General features: G+C 44.9%; 2 protein-coding genes across 7 annotated transcripts in view; both read left to right on the top strand.

Moving 5' to 3' along the window:
• Positions 1-492: 492 nt before the first annotated feature.
• Positions 493-12,577, top strand: LOC136718014 (protein phosphatase 1D). The gene is made up of 6 exons (XM_066695616.1): positions 493-1,174; positions 7,931-8,156; positions 8,507-8,631; positions 9,524-9,705; positions 9,831-10,055; positions 11,307-12,577. The coding sequence occupies exons 1-6, from the start codon at positions 655-657 to the stop codon at positions 11,748-11,750; spliced, it is 1,722 nt and encodes a 573-aa protein (XP_066551713.1). The 5' UTR covers positions 493-654; the 3' UTR covers positions 11,751-12,577.
• A 3,583-nt stretch (positions 12,578-16,160) lies between these two features.
• The window catches only part of bcas3 (BCAS3 microtubule associated cell migration factor), a 218,228-nt gene continuing 215,720 nt past the window's right edge, over positions 16,161-18,668 (top strand). For 5 of the 6 annotated variants that reach the window (XM_066695160.1, XM_066695159.1, XM_066695158.1 and 2 more), the window contains exons 1-4: positions 16,168-16,246; positions 17,325-17,443; positions 18,097-18,151; positions 18,348-18,423. In XM_066695160.1, the coding sequence (XP_066551257.1) occupies positions 17,373-17,443; positions 18,097-18,151; positions 18,348-18,423 (202 nt within the window). In that variant the 5' untranslated portion in view covers positions 16,168-16,246; positions 17,325-17,372. Of the gene's footprint in view, positions 16,247-17,324; positions 17,444-18,096; positions 18,152-18,347; positions 18,424-18,668 lie in introns of all 6 variants that reach the window. The other variant, XM_066695157.1, reaches the window with a different exon arrangement.

Here is an 18,668-nt window from a genome sequence, read left to right as displayed (position 1 = left end):
TTGTTTGTGTGTATTATGTCCACAAATACACAAATAATTAATCGGATCAATCGTACACACTGGACAGGACCACTGTGCATATGCAAACGTAAAGAAAAAAGGGCGACCCTTTGTAGTTCAAAAGCACCGATGCGTTTTAATATGATTGCACACCTGTGCAATTCGATATATTTTGAATACATATTTGTATTTATTTAAAAATGAAATAAGTCCAGATGGCATTCAAGAAACAGGCTTTATAAATGTCTAATCTCGTTTTGCATTGTTCTCAACCGCCTTAATCTCCCTTAAATGCCATTTTTCTCTATACTCGATATATGCCTAGTATACAAATGGTTCACTGATATAAAAACAATATAATTCCTGGCACCTAAGAAATTTAATTGGACGTTTTTCCAGATGTGTCTATAAAACGAGTCACAGGCGTCGTTTCAACCAGTGACCGACAGGTGGCGCGTTGTCGGCCTCTCCGCGGCGCTTGGACGCCGTGACGTCACTGCGTTCCTGAGCATGCCTACAAAGCGTCGAAAATAAACAAAAGACTAAGAGGGGGAGGCTGGTCATTGAGCCGCTGGAAACTTGGCAAAATAAACTGGGATCCCAGTCCGAGAGACCACAGAGCCGCCGGGATAAACAGACGGAGCTGCTGCGGTAATGGAACAGCTATTCTCGCTGCGAGTGAGCGTCTTCTCCGACCAAGGAGGCAGGAAATACATGGAGGATGTAACCGAGGTGGTGCTGGAGCCCGAGCCGGGGGAGGACGAGCTGGATTCGGTCGGACACGGGGAGACAAAAGAGGACACGGGCGAGCAGGAGGATGGCACCGCGGGGAGAGGTCTCCAGGAGCAGGCGGCCACCAATGGCATCAGCGGCCCTTTCTCCACGACTGGGAGTGCCGGTGTGACATGGACACACAGCGCTGCCACCGAGGAGCCCCAAAGTTTCGGGCAGGACGGGGACACGCACACAGCCGAGTCTCGTCCCCGGAGGTCTGTGGCTTTCTTCGCGGTGTTTGATGGGCACGGGGGTCGGGAAGCCGCACAGTTCGCCCGGGATCATCTGTGGGATTTTATAAAGAAGCAGCGAGGCTTCTGGTCCAAGGATGACGAGGAAGTGTGCGCGGCGATACGGAAAGGGTTCGTGGCTTGCCACCACGCCATGTGGAAGAAACTGCGTGAGTATCCCACTGAAACTACCCTGAGAAGGGGGTCTTCGTGTTATGTGCGACCTCCAGATCCCCTTTATGGAAAAAAACAAATGAATCAAAACGAAAACGACGATTGCAAAGCAGCTGGGTTTACACACGAGTCCGATTGATGGCCTGCTAGATTTTCAGTACTGAGATGAGTACACCAGCAGTGTTAACACAATGCACAGAACTGGACTAACGTGTACTTCAATTAGGATTTTAAATAATTGGTCCAATGCACTGAGAGGATTAACCTCGGCAGAAATGTAATTCAGATTATTTCAGTATCGCTAACCACAGTGGCTCGCACTGTGAGGGTAGGCAACCTCCTGCTGTGGCTTCTCCTAACTGTTGATGTTTATAGCGTCTTGCACCACAGACGCGTTTAAACTTGGGCGCCAAACAAGTGATATTGTGGCGGAAAAATGTACAGCAATCGCCCCCACCCTGCGTGCAGCCTGACCACAGGAGCTCCGCTGCGGGTCTCCAGATTTGTTTTTAGGACATTTCCACCCGTTGACCTGCAGCTATGAATGGTGTGGCGCTCCATGATTTGCATGAAGGGCATTCTCGCTTTCAATAGCTATTAGTAGTGCATTTGCATTTTAACAAGCTAATTAATCAATTAAACATTGTATTTAGCCAAAATACGGAATTGTGATATTTCTCTCAGTTTCTCTTTTTATGACCCAATGAAGACAAATGCATGGCTGTAAAATAACATAAGACTTGTTATTTGACAAAAACATGATCGTATATCTATGCATTGCTGAACTATATAAAAACCCGGTAAAGCACTCTGCTCGTCGGTTTCAAATTGATTTGCAAGCCTTTGCACCAATGGAGGTGGTTGTAAGAGTGTGTCGCCAAGTCGCTGGTCCAATCAGCTGTTGCGCGTACTCCTGAGATGTCCCCCCCCGCTCTCCGTACCGCCGCGGAGTACATTCTAGAAGGTGACGTCACCCCGCTGCTGTTACGCAAGTGGCGCACGCAGCGCGCTGGTCTGCCCGGGAAGGGATTCAAAATCGAGCAGACTGTAATTGATATGATGGACAGGATTGAATGAAGCAAGGGTTTAAATCGAAAAAATGATCCAATCCCGAATCTTGTGTGTGCTCTTTCACCGTGGGCAGCGTGTTGTTTTACCCCACCGGCTGGGTGCACTATCAATACAAGGTGTGTGTACGGAACATGCGCAGCTCCAGCATGCGGGTTTGCGCTGTATTGCTATTTATTGATGTGGAAATATGTGAATATGAGTCTTATCTGACAATACTCATCTCACCAGTCTGCTTCTGCTGTTTAGCAGCGATTGCATAATCGATACAGATAAAATCCCAGCATGCCATTCGAAGTGTGAAATGTGCAGAATCTCGTCTCGCCGTTTGTCCATATGGTCGTTAGCCATTCATTAAGGTTAGCTGAGTGGGGATAATTAATGATAAAGCATTTGTATTTGAAATGTAATTCTGCCCACCCTACTCCTTTTAAATGGGTTTGCTTAATTAAAACTATTACGTTGTTTACAACTAGTTGCCTCTATTATTACTCCCCCGAGGCTGTGATCATCCACATGACTGGCGTGCATGCATGTGAGCAGCGTTTCTGTTGACATCAGGTATAACTAGTGTTGCGTAAACGTGGGGACGTATCGTCAGAAACGCTCCAATTTTTAATTCGGAGTTAAAACGCGCTTAAATTGCACTTTCCCTTTTCGGTTGCACTTCCTCTCTGCTCACTTAAGGATAGTTGACCCTGCTCAAAATTATGCCACGGTTTCAATGTCTGTGCGCACCTCGGCCTGTCCGTTTGAGTCCAGGGCTGCGTCCCAAATCGCACACGTGCTCCCTGCACCTTCGACAAGTGTAACTGTGCGTGACGTTGTGCTGACGTCACAGTGTGCACTTGAGTGAGGAGGGTGGAGGTGAAACTAAAAGCGCTCAATGGGACTCACTTCAGCGCCTTTGCCTTTGTCTGAAAAAGTACCTACGCAGTATTTTCTTGTATTTGTATTTAATTAAAATAGTAGTAATAATAATTTTTGAAATACACTGTTCGTTAATATCACCTCCTAGTTTTATAGGATACTACTTCAGTAATTAATTAAATACGTTTCCAAAACATGTTTTGGTTTAACTTTCTAATCGTATATTTAAATCATGATTATATAATTTTATTTTATCTATTTACGTATTATTTCCTTGATAAATAATTTAACAATTTCTACAACTGTGTAGCTAACATTATGTTTTTATGCACCGCATACAATTTCAAAATGAAGTGACGTCGCGTCTGACTACGTAAGGGGACGTGACGGTACTTCCGCCTAGATCACGTTGGGACTCGGCGAGTGCGAAATACAAAACCTTACCTCCTGAAATTGTGAAGTACAGGCGGAGGTGCATCTAAACGTGCCCAGTGCAAAATGCCCATTTTGTATATCGCACTCGCTACATCCCAAACTGGTCTAGGCGGAAGTACTATTACGTAGCCAGACGCAACGTCACTTCCTTCTGAATTTGTAACTACAAAATGGTGGTCGACGGGAAGGAAACTTTCACCAAGAAGCAATGTGTGTGTTTACCTTGGGAAGACGATACAATTAGAGCACTTATTCATGTGTGGTCGGAAAGTGCCACACAGCATCGATTGACTGGAGCAGTTAGACATTGTGTTTGAAAATATCTCAACAATCCTGCTGGAGAAAGGACTACATCGCCCTGCAATACGGTGCCATGCCAGAAACATTCACTTTGTGTGGTATAAATGCATGCAAAGATTGAAGACTGTAATCTGTTAGATTTTTCACAAATATTTCGGTCCACAGTTTATTACATTTTAATGTTTGGAGGCTGAAAACTATTCATAGCTTCGTCTTTGAACAGTAAGTCCCAGAATGCTGTTCGACCTTTGGTTTCTCGCATTCACTTCCTGGGGCAGCTGTACCTGGAAGATGCCATTCAGTTACAGGCGGCCATGTTTAGTACGGCAGCTGAAAGGGGGTATTACTCTGTATTATTGCAGAGTTGGCATAGTCCGGCTTTTTACCGCAATTATGATGGTTACTCTGTTTCTGTCCTCGTTTTGTGTATCTTAATCAGCAGATTGTACTGACTTCAAACTGAAACAAAACGTCTCCATAGAAAGTACATCTTCCCTATAAAGTAATGATTCTTCCACTCCATCTTCATTTCCAACAGTAATGCGGACCAAGCCCTGCTCTCTCTCCTCTAACTGTGTTCTAGTGAGGTGAAGATCTGATGGGGTCTATTCCCAAAGCAGAAGCCAGCACACACACTGACCAAACCGGAGACACGCACACAATTGGTGTAGGAGTAAAATAAGTGGGTTTACTATATGAGCCAAATATTATTATTTTTATTTCTTGGCAGATGCCCTTATCCAGGGCGACTTACAACAGAAGTGCAAAACAAAGTGCAAAAATACAATTAAGTACAAGACATCGATCATTACAAATGCAAGTTAACTAAAACATAGTAATACAAAATGCATTTTACAAATTCCAAATTTACAATTTACACAAGTACAGTAAGTGAGGTCCTACATCCTGGATGGTGAAAGCTAAGTTCTGTCAAGATGTAGGGTCTGTGTCTGTGACACTGTCTGTCTGTCGCCTAGGGACATGTTTTGTCTCCTGTGACGTTGCCTACAACACTTTTTGTGACCCCGTATTGCCCCTGCCCGGTCCTGAATTTATTTTGGTTGTATATGATACTTTTGCATCTGGTCTCTCTTGTATCACAGTTTATTTCGTACTTATTGGACTCGTATTTGGATATTAAAGGGGTTATGATGTAAAAATGCCATTATTACTCTTGGAGGGTAGTTCTATGTATCATCTATTATAAGTTCAGCTGTACAAGGTATACTCATCAGTTTGGTTTTGTACTATTGCAGTGTTATATAATACTGTCTAATGTAATACTGGAGTGCAGTTGTGTAATGCATAGTGTAATATACTATAGTACAGTTTAATTGTGTACTGTTGTATTATCGCTGCTTCTGACATGCATATCATTTGACTGACATACTATCATGGATCCTAACACACCTACTTCTATACTACCACTACTATTAACCTACTTAATGTCACTTACTAGCACTTGTGTATTCTGATCCTAACCAAATTGCTACTACTTACACTAACCTAAAAACTATCAATTATTGTAACCTGGATAGTACCATATAAAGTAATACATATCCAATAATATATTGTGCAAGAAGTACTGTCACATGCAGGCAAAGTATCTAAAGATACTTTAAGTTCTCATTATTATGGTTATGATTATTATTTAGAAGCCATATTTTTCCAAGGCATCTTAGGGTTTATTCCATTGCGTCCTATGTGGGACATGAGTGATTTCTTTACTTTGTAACGAACAGAATCACTCTCATTCATCATCACATTCATTTTCAGATTTTTAATTGTGAATTTCTTACACATCCACATTTGTTGTTAGGTTAACAAATTATCAAATCCGAGACCTCCGTAATATTCAGCATTTGTATTCAGATTTATATATTTATTAATCCATTGCAGCATACATAGGATATAATGAAAAGTCTAAGTCATTGTATTACTTCTGTAGGTTATCTGCCCCATTTTAATCCCCAATAACCATGTGAATGAACACCAAAATGTCAAGTTAGACCCATACAGATCTACACCGGATTCAGTTCCGTTGGTGGAAACGCAACACCAATCTTAACGAAAGCCTAAGCTTACTGGGGACGCTTACCCTAGTCTGGACCAAAATGTAATACTAATTTGATCACTTAAGTTCAATTTATTAGCCTGACATCTACATAATATTCATTAACTTTATTGTGAACGGTAGTAGTGCCTTGCAGTGCTGAAAGCAGATGTTAACTACAACCGTACTATAAACTGTTGTATTACATCAGTAGTTTACCTGCTACTGACTTACAATTTAGCAGTGTCAGTTGTTCTCCTTTTGGGTGAAACCTACATATTTTATACCAGAAATATACAACTCTGCACATGAGTGAAAGCTTCCATTTCCCACTGAAAGGAAACTGTGTTTTACAGCTTATAATGCGTGGGGCCAAGTGGAAGGGGTAGGTGAGCCGAACCACACATCATTTGATGTGAAGTAGGTGTGACTTCAGCTTGAGAAGTGTGGGAAACCCCAGAGCTACAGAACATGTCAAACGCTGTGTTCCTGTGCGAGAGCACTCTCTCGTCATGCCCGGACTTGCCGTGTGTGTGTGTGTGTGTGTGTGTGTGTTCAGCAGTGTTGCCTCACTGATTTCTCGGAGCTTGGGAAAGAAGACTTGTGGCTAACATTTCGAAATGTTAGCCACGAGGTTTTTCCAAATAGCCGTGGAAGGCTGTAGAAATTTCAAATGCATTCTTAATATGTTAGCGCGTTTTTTATATATTCTTGGTTTCCTTTTTTTATTCACTATCTCCAGAGTTGAATTTGCTTTCCTTGTTTTTCTAGGTGTTCTTTGTTTCTCTGCCAAGATCTCTAATATCCCTTTGCCTCGTGCGTCTAATGGAAATGGACTAAATGTGTAACTGTTGCTCTGAAGTGTTTTGAGGAATTTTAGGCACTGACAGATCTCATTATATCAAAACCAAACATTACACTTCTCTGATGCCAGACTCAGGGGACACTTCTAAAGTAAACATTTGAAACTGGAGGCTCTTGAGCCCAGGCTTTGTCGATTTGGAGGTGAGGTGAATAACCTTTTTAATGGCAGCTGATTTATTTCATTATTATTATTATTATTTTTATTTCTTGGCAGATGCCCTTATCCAGGGCAACTTACAACATAAGTGCAAACAAAGTGCAAAAATAGAGAAGTACAAGGCATCAATCATTACAAATTCAGTTTGTCTAAAACAGCAATTTAAAATACATTTTACAAATTACAATTTACGCAAGTACAGTAAGTGACTTCCTACATCCTGGACGGTGAAAGCTAAGTGCTGTCAAGATGTAGGATCACAGACAAGGGCTACGGGAAAGGGAGCAAGGAGGAAAACGATCAAGATTTCATGTACCATATTAGATGTGGTTTTCCATTTGGTTCATTTGACTTGATATTGATGACTAACAAGTGTTGGTAATTGTGCAGTAGAGACCGTGTGGCAGTTCAGGAAGTAGGGGGTTAGGTGAAACAGAAACGGATTATATCCCCCACAGGAACAAACACTCACACTGGTTTACTGGCCAGCTGCCAGGGGCTGCCTCTCAGGCAGTGATGTCACCTGAGACGCAGGGAATCCCGCTCGGAATGCCACTGTGCCATGTTTGCATTCCGCTGGAATTCCCTGCTGGACTCTGTTTCAGGAAGCTGCAGGCGAGCAGCTGGGCTGGTGCACCTCTTAGGGAAAGTCACCAAATTCGTACCGTCCTCGGTGCTAACTGGCAAACTACCAGAGTTAAACTGACACACTGCCATGATGAAATAAGCAGCCTTTTTTTTTTTTAACAAAGCAGAGGTAAAAATATTCATGTTTCTGTGAATCTCAGATCTTAGTCGCTGAAAGGAAATGGTAGTATTGTCTGTCCTCATTCGGACTCTCCCTCTCTCACTCATTTTTTTTCCCTGATGCTCACTCTACCTTTTTCCTTTTTCCTATTCTTCCTCCCTCTCGCTTGCTCTCTCCATCTCCCCCACCCTGTTCTTTTGCTTGCTCTCTCTCTCTCCCGTGTACCCACTCGAGTCTAAATTACTCTCTCTCTGCAGCGGAGTGGCCCAAGACCCTGACCGGCCTTCCCAGCACATCGGGCACCACGGCGAGTGTGGTGGTGATCCGGGGGGACCGGATGTTCGTGGCGCATGTCGGTGATTCTGGGGTGGTGCTGGGGGTGCAGGAGCCCTTTGACCAATACGTTCGTGCGGTCGAGGTCACGCAGGATCACAAGCCTGAGCTGCCCAGGGAGAAGAAGCGCATAGAGGGCCTTGGTGGCAGGTGAGGGCAGAGGAGCTCCAGCCACATGGGGAGAGGGGGAAGGGCAGTGCACCGCCGGAGGGTGTGGGGGAGGGGGAGGCCGCATGCCAGCTGGAAAGATTACCCTCCACTTGATGGTAGTTTTGCAGGACTCCCCCAGGCCTGAGCTTGGCACAGGCCCTGTGGCTTTGGCCCTTTATTATGATAAAAATCCTAACACTGGTGGATACATACAGGGTCTGCAGAGAACCACGGCAGGGTCCAGATCTGGCCTGTGCTTTGCCAGTCGGGAAACGCCTCGTGCTCTGGCCTGGTGTTGGGTGCTGTGTGGCTGCCCTGTCACCTCACTGCCCAGCCGTCTTGTCTTTCAGCGTGATCAAGAAGTCAGGGGTGAACCGCGTGGTGTGGAAGCGGCCCCGTCTGACCCACAACGGGCCGGTGCGGAGGAGCACGGTCATCGACCAGATCCCCTTTCTCGCTGTGGCACGCGCTCTGGGTGAGAGAAGCAAAACCTATACGATTTACCCTGAAAGGACCAGTTGCAATGTGTACGTGCGCTGGGATTATCGTGTATGAAGAAAGCAATGCACTTTATTTGTTCCCAAACTGTTTCTGTTCTTGTAAACGTGTGGATTGAGCTCCATCGTGTGGTCAGTGGTCATTACTGCACCCCTCTCCCACTCTTGCCTTCTCTTCGGTTTGCCTCCACCTTGTGGCCAAAGCTGGTATTACAAGGTAAAATCAAGGCAAGGCAGCAGTAGCTATTTGCAAATGAAAACTCAATAAGTGTAGCCTTGCGACACATCAAATAGACCAATTCATTGCTCTTTCCTGAGAATAAGGCTGTGATATAGGTTATCCACACAGTTTGGATATTAGTCCAGGGCTGAGGGCTTTGTTTTGTGTTCGGTGCCCTCATCGCTTTAGATGCATAGTAGCATCCTGCCTTGGCTGCCTAATGTTATGTGATTTTTCTAAAGCAACCAAGACTCGCAGTGGTTTTAAAATGAGTTATGATTTCTGAGTTAAACCTAATTTGATATTTGGAATTCATTCCCGCACTCGTGTTACAAGCAAAAGCAAAAGGGGGTTTATGTTAGTATTTGAGTCTGATGCAGAGTTTAGTACCTGTCCTGGGAGTTGATGTGAACCTGAGAATCGTGCAGGCAAAGTGCGAACTGAAGTGCGATTTTTCACTGTATTTTTACAGCTCTGTTACTCTACCCGGTTGTGAGAAGCATTTGAGCTGTTAAAATAAAAACGGAATGAACAAATACCAAGTGGTATTTGGTTTACGAGAGTCTGCTTTTATGACCCTCTTTCCATGGGTTGTTCTCCTTGGGAACGAACCGTGCCGTGGCTGTGTCTGACTGTCTGACTGTGTGCAGGCGACCTGTGGAGCTATGATTTCTACAGTGGAGAGTTTGTGGTGTCGCCTGAACCAGACACCAGTGTGCTGACCCTTGACCCCCGGAGGCACCGCTTCATCATCCTGGGCAGCGACGGGCTGTGGAACATGGTGCCACCCCAGGATGCTGTGTCCATGTGCCAGGACAATGAAGAAGGCCCGGTGAGTGACGGCGCCCCGTACGCACCCCGCCCTCAAAGTGGGGGAGCAGGGGCCGCGTGGGTATGGAGGTCGTTGGCAGGGCTCCCGTGCTGCATGCTGAATCGGCTCTCTTGTCACCCCTCCAGGTGCATTGTGGGGCGTCCAGTGCCCACCAGCTGGTGAGCCACGCCCTCCTGCGGTGGAGGCAGCGCATGCTCCGTGCCGACAACACCAGCGCCATCGTCATCTCGCTGCAGGAGCCGGGCAGCGTGGGGGGGCCTCTGCACCACGAGGAGCTGCTGCTCAACCTGGCTGAGGGGTCGCACTGCCCTCATGGCTTGGGCTCCCGCGCCAACACACCCCTCATCAAGGTCAGTGTTAATCGCACACGGCCGCTAACGGGCTCTGGCTCCACGGTTGGAGAGAATCCTCTGGCTCGAGTCCAGCCGGGCTGCAGGGCTGTGCTAATCTTTTTTTGGCCTACGACTTATGGATAAACCTCTCGCTGGCACCCCCAAATAAATAGAGAAGGGAAAGACAAGAAAATTAAATCTCGAGGTAAAGATTAGATTGTAAAGTAATCTGTTATAGCACTAATCCACTTACAAGAGATATTGGGCCAGACTTGTTGGAGCTGCTTCAGATAATGTTCAAGAAGCACTGTTTTGAATTGCAGCCCGTTTGTTGTCATCCTCTCTCCTCCTCGGAGGCTTGTGTCCCCTAGTGATGTGTGCATTTAGGCCGAGCAGCGAAACAAAGGAGTGGGAGTTTGTGCCACAGAGCACTTAAACCATTTTAGTTGGCCCCCTTTCTTATTTTTCCTGCAACAAAAACTGGCCATGAAAAGCTTCTTATCTCTGCGTTCACAATAGCGGTGCCTTATGCGATTGGACAGGAGGAGGGCTAACGAAGGGAACGGCTCCGCGCATCCTCGTCTGTTTAAAGGGCAGCTATTATCTGGGTGTTGTGGGGGGGTGAGAGTGGGTGGACGGATGCGTTTGTTTTAATCAGCCCATTTTCTGTAAAGTGGAGCAGCAGTCTCCGCTTTGATCTGCGCTCTAATTCTGCCCCCACGCTTTCTCCCTGAACAGCAGCAGTTTAGATAAAGTGAAATGGAAAAACAAAGATTAGTACAAGGGGCCCTTGAAGAGCAGCGGCGGGGATGTGGGGGAGCGGGAGTGTCGGAGCCGAGCTGGAGCCCGGCTCTTCAGCACCGCCGCGGCCCGGGGCCAGTGTGACCGAGGGTTTATCAGCAGCGTCTCCACAGTGGGGGTGCTCGATACGGGGCATATAATCGAGGCCCCTAAGAAACTACCCACTGCTAAAATCCACCCTGTTTGGAATAAAACTGTTCCAAATTATTAAACACTCCGAGTGATGCTCATATTCTGGATCTGCTTTATTATTAATGATGGGTTAGATCAGGTGTTTTTATAGACTGGGTAGAGCAGTGTTTCACAAACCTGTCCTTCTTGCCCCACCCCTGCCAATCCAGACCAGGTTTTTGATGCATTTGATGTGCTTTCTCATGTAAATTGAAGGAAGCGGTGCTGGCCTGTTACGAGTATTAACGCTGGACAGAAACGTGCCCTTCTGAGATGTCTCCTTTCTGTTCCACCCAGATGTCCCACATCGAGGTGCCCCTGGCTCCCTCCTCCCCCTGCGAAAAGCTGCCCCCTCTTGAGCGAAGGAACGGCTTCTCGGGGATGGGCCTGGTCTCGCTGTCCGAGCCACTGTGCGTCTGTCTGTCCGAAGCCGTGGGCGTGGCAGCGGCGGCGGAAGCCGTGTCTCGGAGCGGCGGAGCCCTGAGCCTGATGGCCAACGAGGGGACTGCTAGCCTGCCGGTCTGCAAACGGACCCTGGAGGACCCTGGCTCGGGCCCCACCGGCAAGAAGCTGCGGCGCAACCTCTCGCGCTCCCCCCACTGCCCCCTCTCTGCCAGCGCCCCCAAACGCAAGAACACTGAGCGCCTGGCCATGCGCCGCAGCCTGAGGGGACAGAAACAGACTCCGAGTGTCCCTGCCCTGCTCCACCAGCACCGCAAGGCCACCGTGTGTGTGTGCTGAGCCCGGGCCTGGAGCGGACACGCACACGCTCCGGCCCGCAGGTGCCACTGAGAGACATTGCTCAGGATATCCAGAGCAACAAAGCAGTTCTGATTTAATAACCCCTTTTCACTTCCTTTTGTTACAGTGTATGATTTTGTATATTCCAAAATGTATACACATGCCAAGATGGTATACGGCCTATCCATTTGGGGTGCATGTATACTAGATAAACAGGGGAACGGAGGGAGACAATTATTTTAATGTTGGAAACCTGTCGTGTACATCTAGCTGTGGGTATGAATTTCATTGTAGTCTTTTGAAAACACGGACCTGGTAACGTCTCCTACGCGGTGTATCCTTTTGGGTTTGGTTTTTATTTCTTTGAATATTAAATGTGTGCCGTAACCGCTAAGTCATTCAACCACTTGTAAATATGACGCAAGAAGATATTACATTTGTATAAAAAAAAAAAAATAGGGAGTGGGGAGAGGACAACTGAATCTGATTACTACATTGAGCAGAGCAATATATATAAATATATTTTTATACATGGTTATATTTTAATATTTTAAAACCATAAAGGATACACCACTCAAACTCTGGATTAAACAAATAAGTAATTACAGGATCATTAACTTAATCTTCACTCCATTCGTACTTGGGTCCCAGTCCTGGATAGATTATGCATTCTGGTTTTTGAAGTGTATATAGTTATATATAATGTTCATGTTGTTTTATTGTATTTTATTTTTATTTTCATTAGGGATGTTGACCACACCCCCTAAAACTGATGGTGCTGCTATATTTTACCAGTGAGAATTGAAATAAATGTTTTGTGATGCTGAGGAGAACCCTCTCGATCATGTATACAAGGACATCATGCTCTGAGCGCCAGATCAGAGACTCTTGTGCAATTTGAATAAGCTCAAACGCTGCTCTCTGGTAACACTACCCTACCGAGATAAACCAGCTATGACCGGTCTACTGCTTCATAGTGTGGGAGGTGTGTTGTCAGTGAGGATGTAACCTAGCACGTGAAAAGACAAAGAGAGGGAAAATGAATAAACCCCCTAATAGTCTGGGGAAGAGTGTGTAAGAGGTTTCTCTGCATTGCCATCCTTTCTTGGTGGATTAAAACCAAACGAAAGCATAGGAAGTGACTGATTTTAAATAGCCAGCCTTTTAAAAACGCTACACTATGAATGCAGGGCAGCAAATCGCTCGCGTTCTGCCCTTTCCAAACGCATTGCAAGACTCCCAACAATTCAGGGAGCTGTGTTTGGTAATTGCCTAAATGCACTTTCTGCACCACTTTCTCTCCTCTCTCCCGGCTGATGCAGAAAGTGCATTGTTTGAGAACCCTCTGTCCGCAGCTGCCGTCCAGCCACGCCAGCCCCCTGCTCGCTCTCCAGCGCTCACTTTATTCTCCCCCCGTCTCGATCTTGGGTTTCATGTAAATGGAGTTTAAAATGGCCAGTTGTGTGTGTGTTTCAATTAACCCCTATTGCCTCGAGAGCATTATTCCCTAACATTGAATGAATGAGACTGTGACAATCTTGTGAGAACAAATTAAAAGAAACCTAAAAAAACGGGCAGTGGATATCAGTTTGCCTTTTACACTTGAACCATTTTCTTTTGGCCATCCCCACATGATTGGCTGAAGGCTTGGTTGCTGGGAGAGTTCTCGGCATAGCATACACCCCATCAATCGGTGTGTTCATGCTCCACAAGCTGAAATGTTCAATCCGCGGACAAACCCCCTCGCACCTCTGTGTTTCAGATGCTGAGATTCAGTATCGAAGCTTAAAACACGCCGCCTCATGCTGCTGCTCTGAAAGTGCTGGTTATTGTGAAGTGCACACAGAGTGTAGAAGGGCCCAGTGTGTTACTGAACCTAGGAACATAAAATGACATCGCAATCACCCTGAATCCAAACGCACATCTGGGCTGCAGGATAATACTGCTGTCTGCTGATTTTATCTGACTTTCTCAGAGTGACTCTTACAACTGTAGGGTCTACATTCAATACATCAGTCTTGGTAACACTTGGAAGAAATACAAAAGTCTTTCTTGCGTGTTAAATGAAAACTCCACCTTGTATTGTGTAAAAACAACATGTTAGGTTGCTGTTTTTTGTTGGTAGATAAATGCTCTTTTTCTTTTCTTGTTTTACTTGGACATGTAATAACATTTGACATCAAGACCTGTATAGATGGACCATTACACTATACATGTGTACACATTCAGGTCCTTGGTGTGAGGGCACACACTATTCTGTGTCTGGAGCTGTAAGCTTTTATTTATTCTGTGGCTGCATTGGTGAATTACCTCTGAGATGCTTGATTTAGTTCGTTTAGCTAAAAGGCTGTTAATTATTAGTCTGTTTCTGTTTCTGATTGACAGGTGAAAGTGCTAATGCTACACACCAAGGGAAACCGTCAAGTGGATGTGAAGTTCAAGGGCTTTGAAAGAGTAATTAGTTAATGCTATTAGAATGTTTTCAGTTTGTGTTAAAGATTGGAATAATTTTGTTCTTTTTTTAATTACATGCCCAATATATGCAGTAGAGAAACCGCTTGGGCACTACAAATCGCTCACAGCCTGAATAAACCCAGCAGTGTCCATTGATTCTCTGATTGAATGGAAGACAATTCAGAGCAAGCAGTGTGAGTTTTCTCTGTCGCCATGTTTGAAACGGATCACCTGTTTCAAAGGTTGACTGATCTAATTATTCTCAATCAATCACTGTATTAAGAATTTCCATTTATATCAGTTCATGCTCTGTAGTCTAGGGGAGATCTAGTCTAGGAGCCAGATCATTGATGGAACAGTTATTTTTTAACACAGTGAATAGTTCTCAATTCACGCGCTCGAAGATAATTAAAGAGCAGGCTGCAATTGATTGTCTGCTGCTATGTTTGTATATTTAGCAAAAAATAGTCTTGTTCTGAGAGTATATTACTGGAAAATTGCCGTGGAGGTCCCTTTTATCAGATAGCTGTTATTGATTAATCTTCCCAGACAAAGTCACTGAGTCTATGAAGCCTTTCTCTAGTGATACAAAACCAATCCCAGTTCGGACAAATGGGAGGTTGAGAAATCATCAATTTGCTTTCAGGTGCATATTGACCCTGCTTCAGAAGCAGATAACTGGAAACCTTGTGTTTTGTATGTCCAACAGACATGGCCAGCACAGCTTTGCAAGCCAGAGAGGAGTTGGTCATGTTTTCCACTTCTGGTGTTTGAAGTGTGCTTAGAGCTCTTTGATTGGAGACAGATGGTTGTCAGATAACTGTATGGCTTCTTAATGTTAACCCAGTATTTGCAAAGCTCCAGAATATTAAATAAGTGCAATCAGAGAAATGTACCTTCCTCAGTTGGGTACAAAACGCAGACCGTGCCTAAAGCTCTAAGTACACCACCTTCATAAATCATTTCCCTTTCCACCTATTATTTAAAGAAACAGAAGTGTCTCATGGATCTACAGTTTTGTCAAACAGTGCTTTATGAATTCTGCGCTACTGTTTTAACAGTTAGACTCCGGGTAGGTGAAGCTCCTTCTTCAAAATTAATCTTGTAATGGAGTGATGATTTTTTAAGTGTTTGTTCTCTTCAGCAGCTGTTTAATTTGGGGGAAACAAAATCACATGTATGTCTTTTGATAAATAAAAGCATGGAAACTCTAATTTCTGCAATTGCTTCTGTCTGATGCAGTCTTTACATGTTAATCACCATTTTTATGGGTTTTCTTTGGGGGAAATCTCCATTGTAGTGTTGTGAAGCAACAAATCCCTGCTCTCTTAGCAGGGGGCAGTGTGTTTCAGTGGATCAGACGTCATCCAGAGCTCCCATGGAACATAAGACGCTGAAGGTTTCCATAATATGGTAGGCCTCCCCTGTTTAAATTGGTTTTCGTGGCACAGAAATGGATACTGTATTCTAAATCTGAACAGAGCGCCATCACATAATTTTAAGATAGTCCCCAATGGTGTCACAATCAAAGCCGTGGAGTGTGTGGAGCTGGAAGCAGGTGGGTTGAAGGTGCAAGGCTGTTTTGATTGAAGCATGAAAGGGTTAACACTGCTGCTGCCACGTGCTTTTCAACCTCTCGCGAGAACTCAATGTAAACAAACAAGTCCCTGTGAGCGGAGAGGCGATGTGCATTGTGCTTGAGTCTCACTGATGCGCTCAGAAATACACTTTGCGCGAAAAGCGACACGGCAAAGCCGCCTACTCCCGACAACAAAACCATCGCCCTTACTTCCATCTCCGTCTGCACACATCGCTCTTATCCTGCAAAAGGCCTGAACGGCACACAACCTTGCTAGGCGCTGCCCATTCCGATTGGTGCATGGCTCGCTAACGCCCGCCTCCATCGAGTTTCTATTTGTCAGCAGGAAAGACAGCGACAATCTGATTGGTCGGCTTCCCAATTCCGCGGTCCGTCTGGGTTGCCGTGTCGTGATGCTCTTTAAAAAACGTCAGCGGACAGGACTACAAACACAGCGCACGGGGTTAGTATGAAAATAATGCTTTTATACATAACGGGACACATCGCACGCTTTAACTATGAAAGGAAACAAGGCGCGGTTTCCCGACGGCGGGTATCGGGCCTCTTTGCGGGCTTTGCTCGGCGCTGTGTTGAAGTTGTCAGACACCATTCCTGTTTGAAATCGGGTCCCGCCGGACTCTGCTTTCTTATTGTTTTCTTCAAATCCGGTACAAGAAATGCCAACACCTCGCCATGAACGCCTAGAAAACAAACCTAAGGACGTGTATCTGTTAGCAAGCGAGTGAAAATAGTGGGTTTAAATGCCTTGTTTGTTCCTAACCATGTTGCCCGAAAAAATACATTGATCTACTTCTATTTCCACACCCAAATACCTATTTGTCAGCTTGCTGCCAATACTGGCCATTGCTCCATACCATCCTGGTAGTCACCACCGCCGCTGAACACAGTAGATCTGTATATATAGGATACTAAACCCATATATACCGGTCAATTAGACTAAGAGCTATTGCTATATTGACCTCGGTCGTGGCTTCATGTTAAGAGCAGTAGAAACCATTCTGCGTCAAAGGGATGAATCATATATCCTTTTAAATAACTTGTGTTACGGCCACTATAGCACCACACTGTCTTTTGTCATGGGAGGCTAGTGCATTTGGCCTGTACACCTCATAGATTAGGTCTGGTGATGCTCATGATCAAAGTTAATTGCCACCTATCTCCAGTGTTGTCCTGAACACTTTCACAGGAAAGGTGCTGGGCATTTCTGTCCCTTGTAGTCTGAATGTATATGTGCAATTCTAACTACTGCCATCTTTATAACAAATAATTGGGATTAAACTAAACTTGCTTGAAAATAAAGTCTTGAAGGAAATGTGGGCTTAGTGGAAATAAACCGTGGTCTTTCCAGCACTGCACTTTACTGTGCCCGTGCCCGTGCCCGTGCCTGCTGGTCCAGTGTGTTATCTCTCTGAATCAAGTATAAAGGACATTGTAGGTAATATTGGTCTCTCTGTCCTGGAGGGAGCCTTACACTAAATTGTGTATCTCGTACTCAAGCCTTTTCCTCCCCTTTCCCGCAGTGTTACTAACTAGTGTGCCGTGCCTGCAGGTAAGAGACTCGACAAACGATGGCATCGGACTCCCCCCGCCGCCCCAGCCGCTGTGCCGGTGGAGTGGTGGTGAGAGCTCAGGCAGCCACGTAAGGACCAAACCTCCCCCCGTCGCCTTTTCACATCACCCACACTGCATTCATTTCACCTCCCTTGTAGTTTTTGTTTTTCACAATCCTTTCTTGTGTTATTTTTATTATGTGAACCTGTAATTTGGAGTTGGTCATTGTTACTTTCCACTATACACCTGTATTAACATGGCAGAGATACAGACAACCCACATAGTGTGCTCCAAATCTGTCAGCTTCCCTCCTTCACTTGGAGGACTGATGCTGCATCATTAGATGACCCTGCAGGCTCTAGGTGTTCAGTTTGACACGGGTCACTGTTGTGTGCCAAGCTGAGAAACCCTTTGCCAACATTGATCCCCCTAATGCTTGACCAATTATTTCGTCCCCTTAGCAAAATCCTGGTATTAGTCAGCTGTTGACAAGGCATGGAGCCAAGCTAATGATTCCTGAAATAAAGGGCCCAACACAAGTTTTGAGTGGGATGTTGTTTAGCGTCTGGCCAGTGAAGTAACTTGCAAAAATGCATACACATATGTGAGGCAACAATGGTGAATCTCTAAGACAAAAAAAGGAATTATAATTCTCAGATTAGATCTTTTGGGGCTCAGCGAATGCTTGGTAAAACATCCCTGTTCTGCACTTTACTTTACTTAAACAATGTTATCTTACAGAGAGCAGTCGTACATGGAGAGTGTGGTGACTTTTCTGCAGGATGTTGTTCCCCAGGTAAGACTGTGCTGATGCATGCTTGTCATACTGTTCATTTAAATATTACACTTATGCAGAACAAGATGAAATGTGATAAATGCAACAGAAACGGAAAATATAAATAAATAGGTCAAGTGTAACCTATACTGCTGTTATGGAAAGATTCACCCGTAGCTAGTTCAATGTTGCAATTCACTCTTGTTTACATTTGCAGGCTTACACAGGAGCCCCGCCCACAGACGAGAAGGAGAAGATTTTATGGGTCAGATTTGAAAAAGCAGACATTAATGGTGAGAATGGGGGAGGAATAAAAACAGTGATATGCATTAAAAAATAAAATTAATATGGTTGTAAGTGTTAGATCTAGAAGAGAATAAATTGCAAAATATACCATGAATAAATATAATAGGTTGTTACTGCTACTTATATCTATGTTTTTAAAATGATGGGACAATTTTTACCACTTTCAGCCGTTTGAAAAGTGTTAAAAAACAACTGATAAAAATATGAAGCACTTATGGGATTTCAAATGTAT

This window comes from Amia ocellicauda, chromosome 22, assembly GCF_036373705.1.
Source record: "Amia ocellicauda isolate fAmiCal2 chromosome 22, fAmiCal2.hap1, whole genome shotgun sequence".
Taxonomy (NCBI): domain Eukaryota; kingdom Metazoa; phylum Chordata; class Actinopteri; order Amiiformes; family Amiidae; genus Amia; species Amia ocellicauda.
The sequence above is the reverse complement of the archived record's forward strand: the minus strand, read 5'-3'. Positions and strand labels throughout refer to the sequence as shown.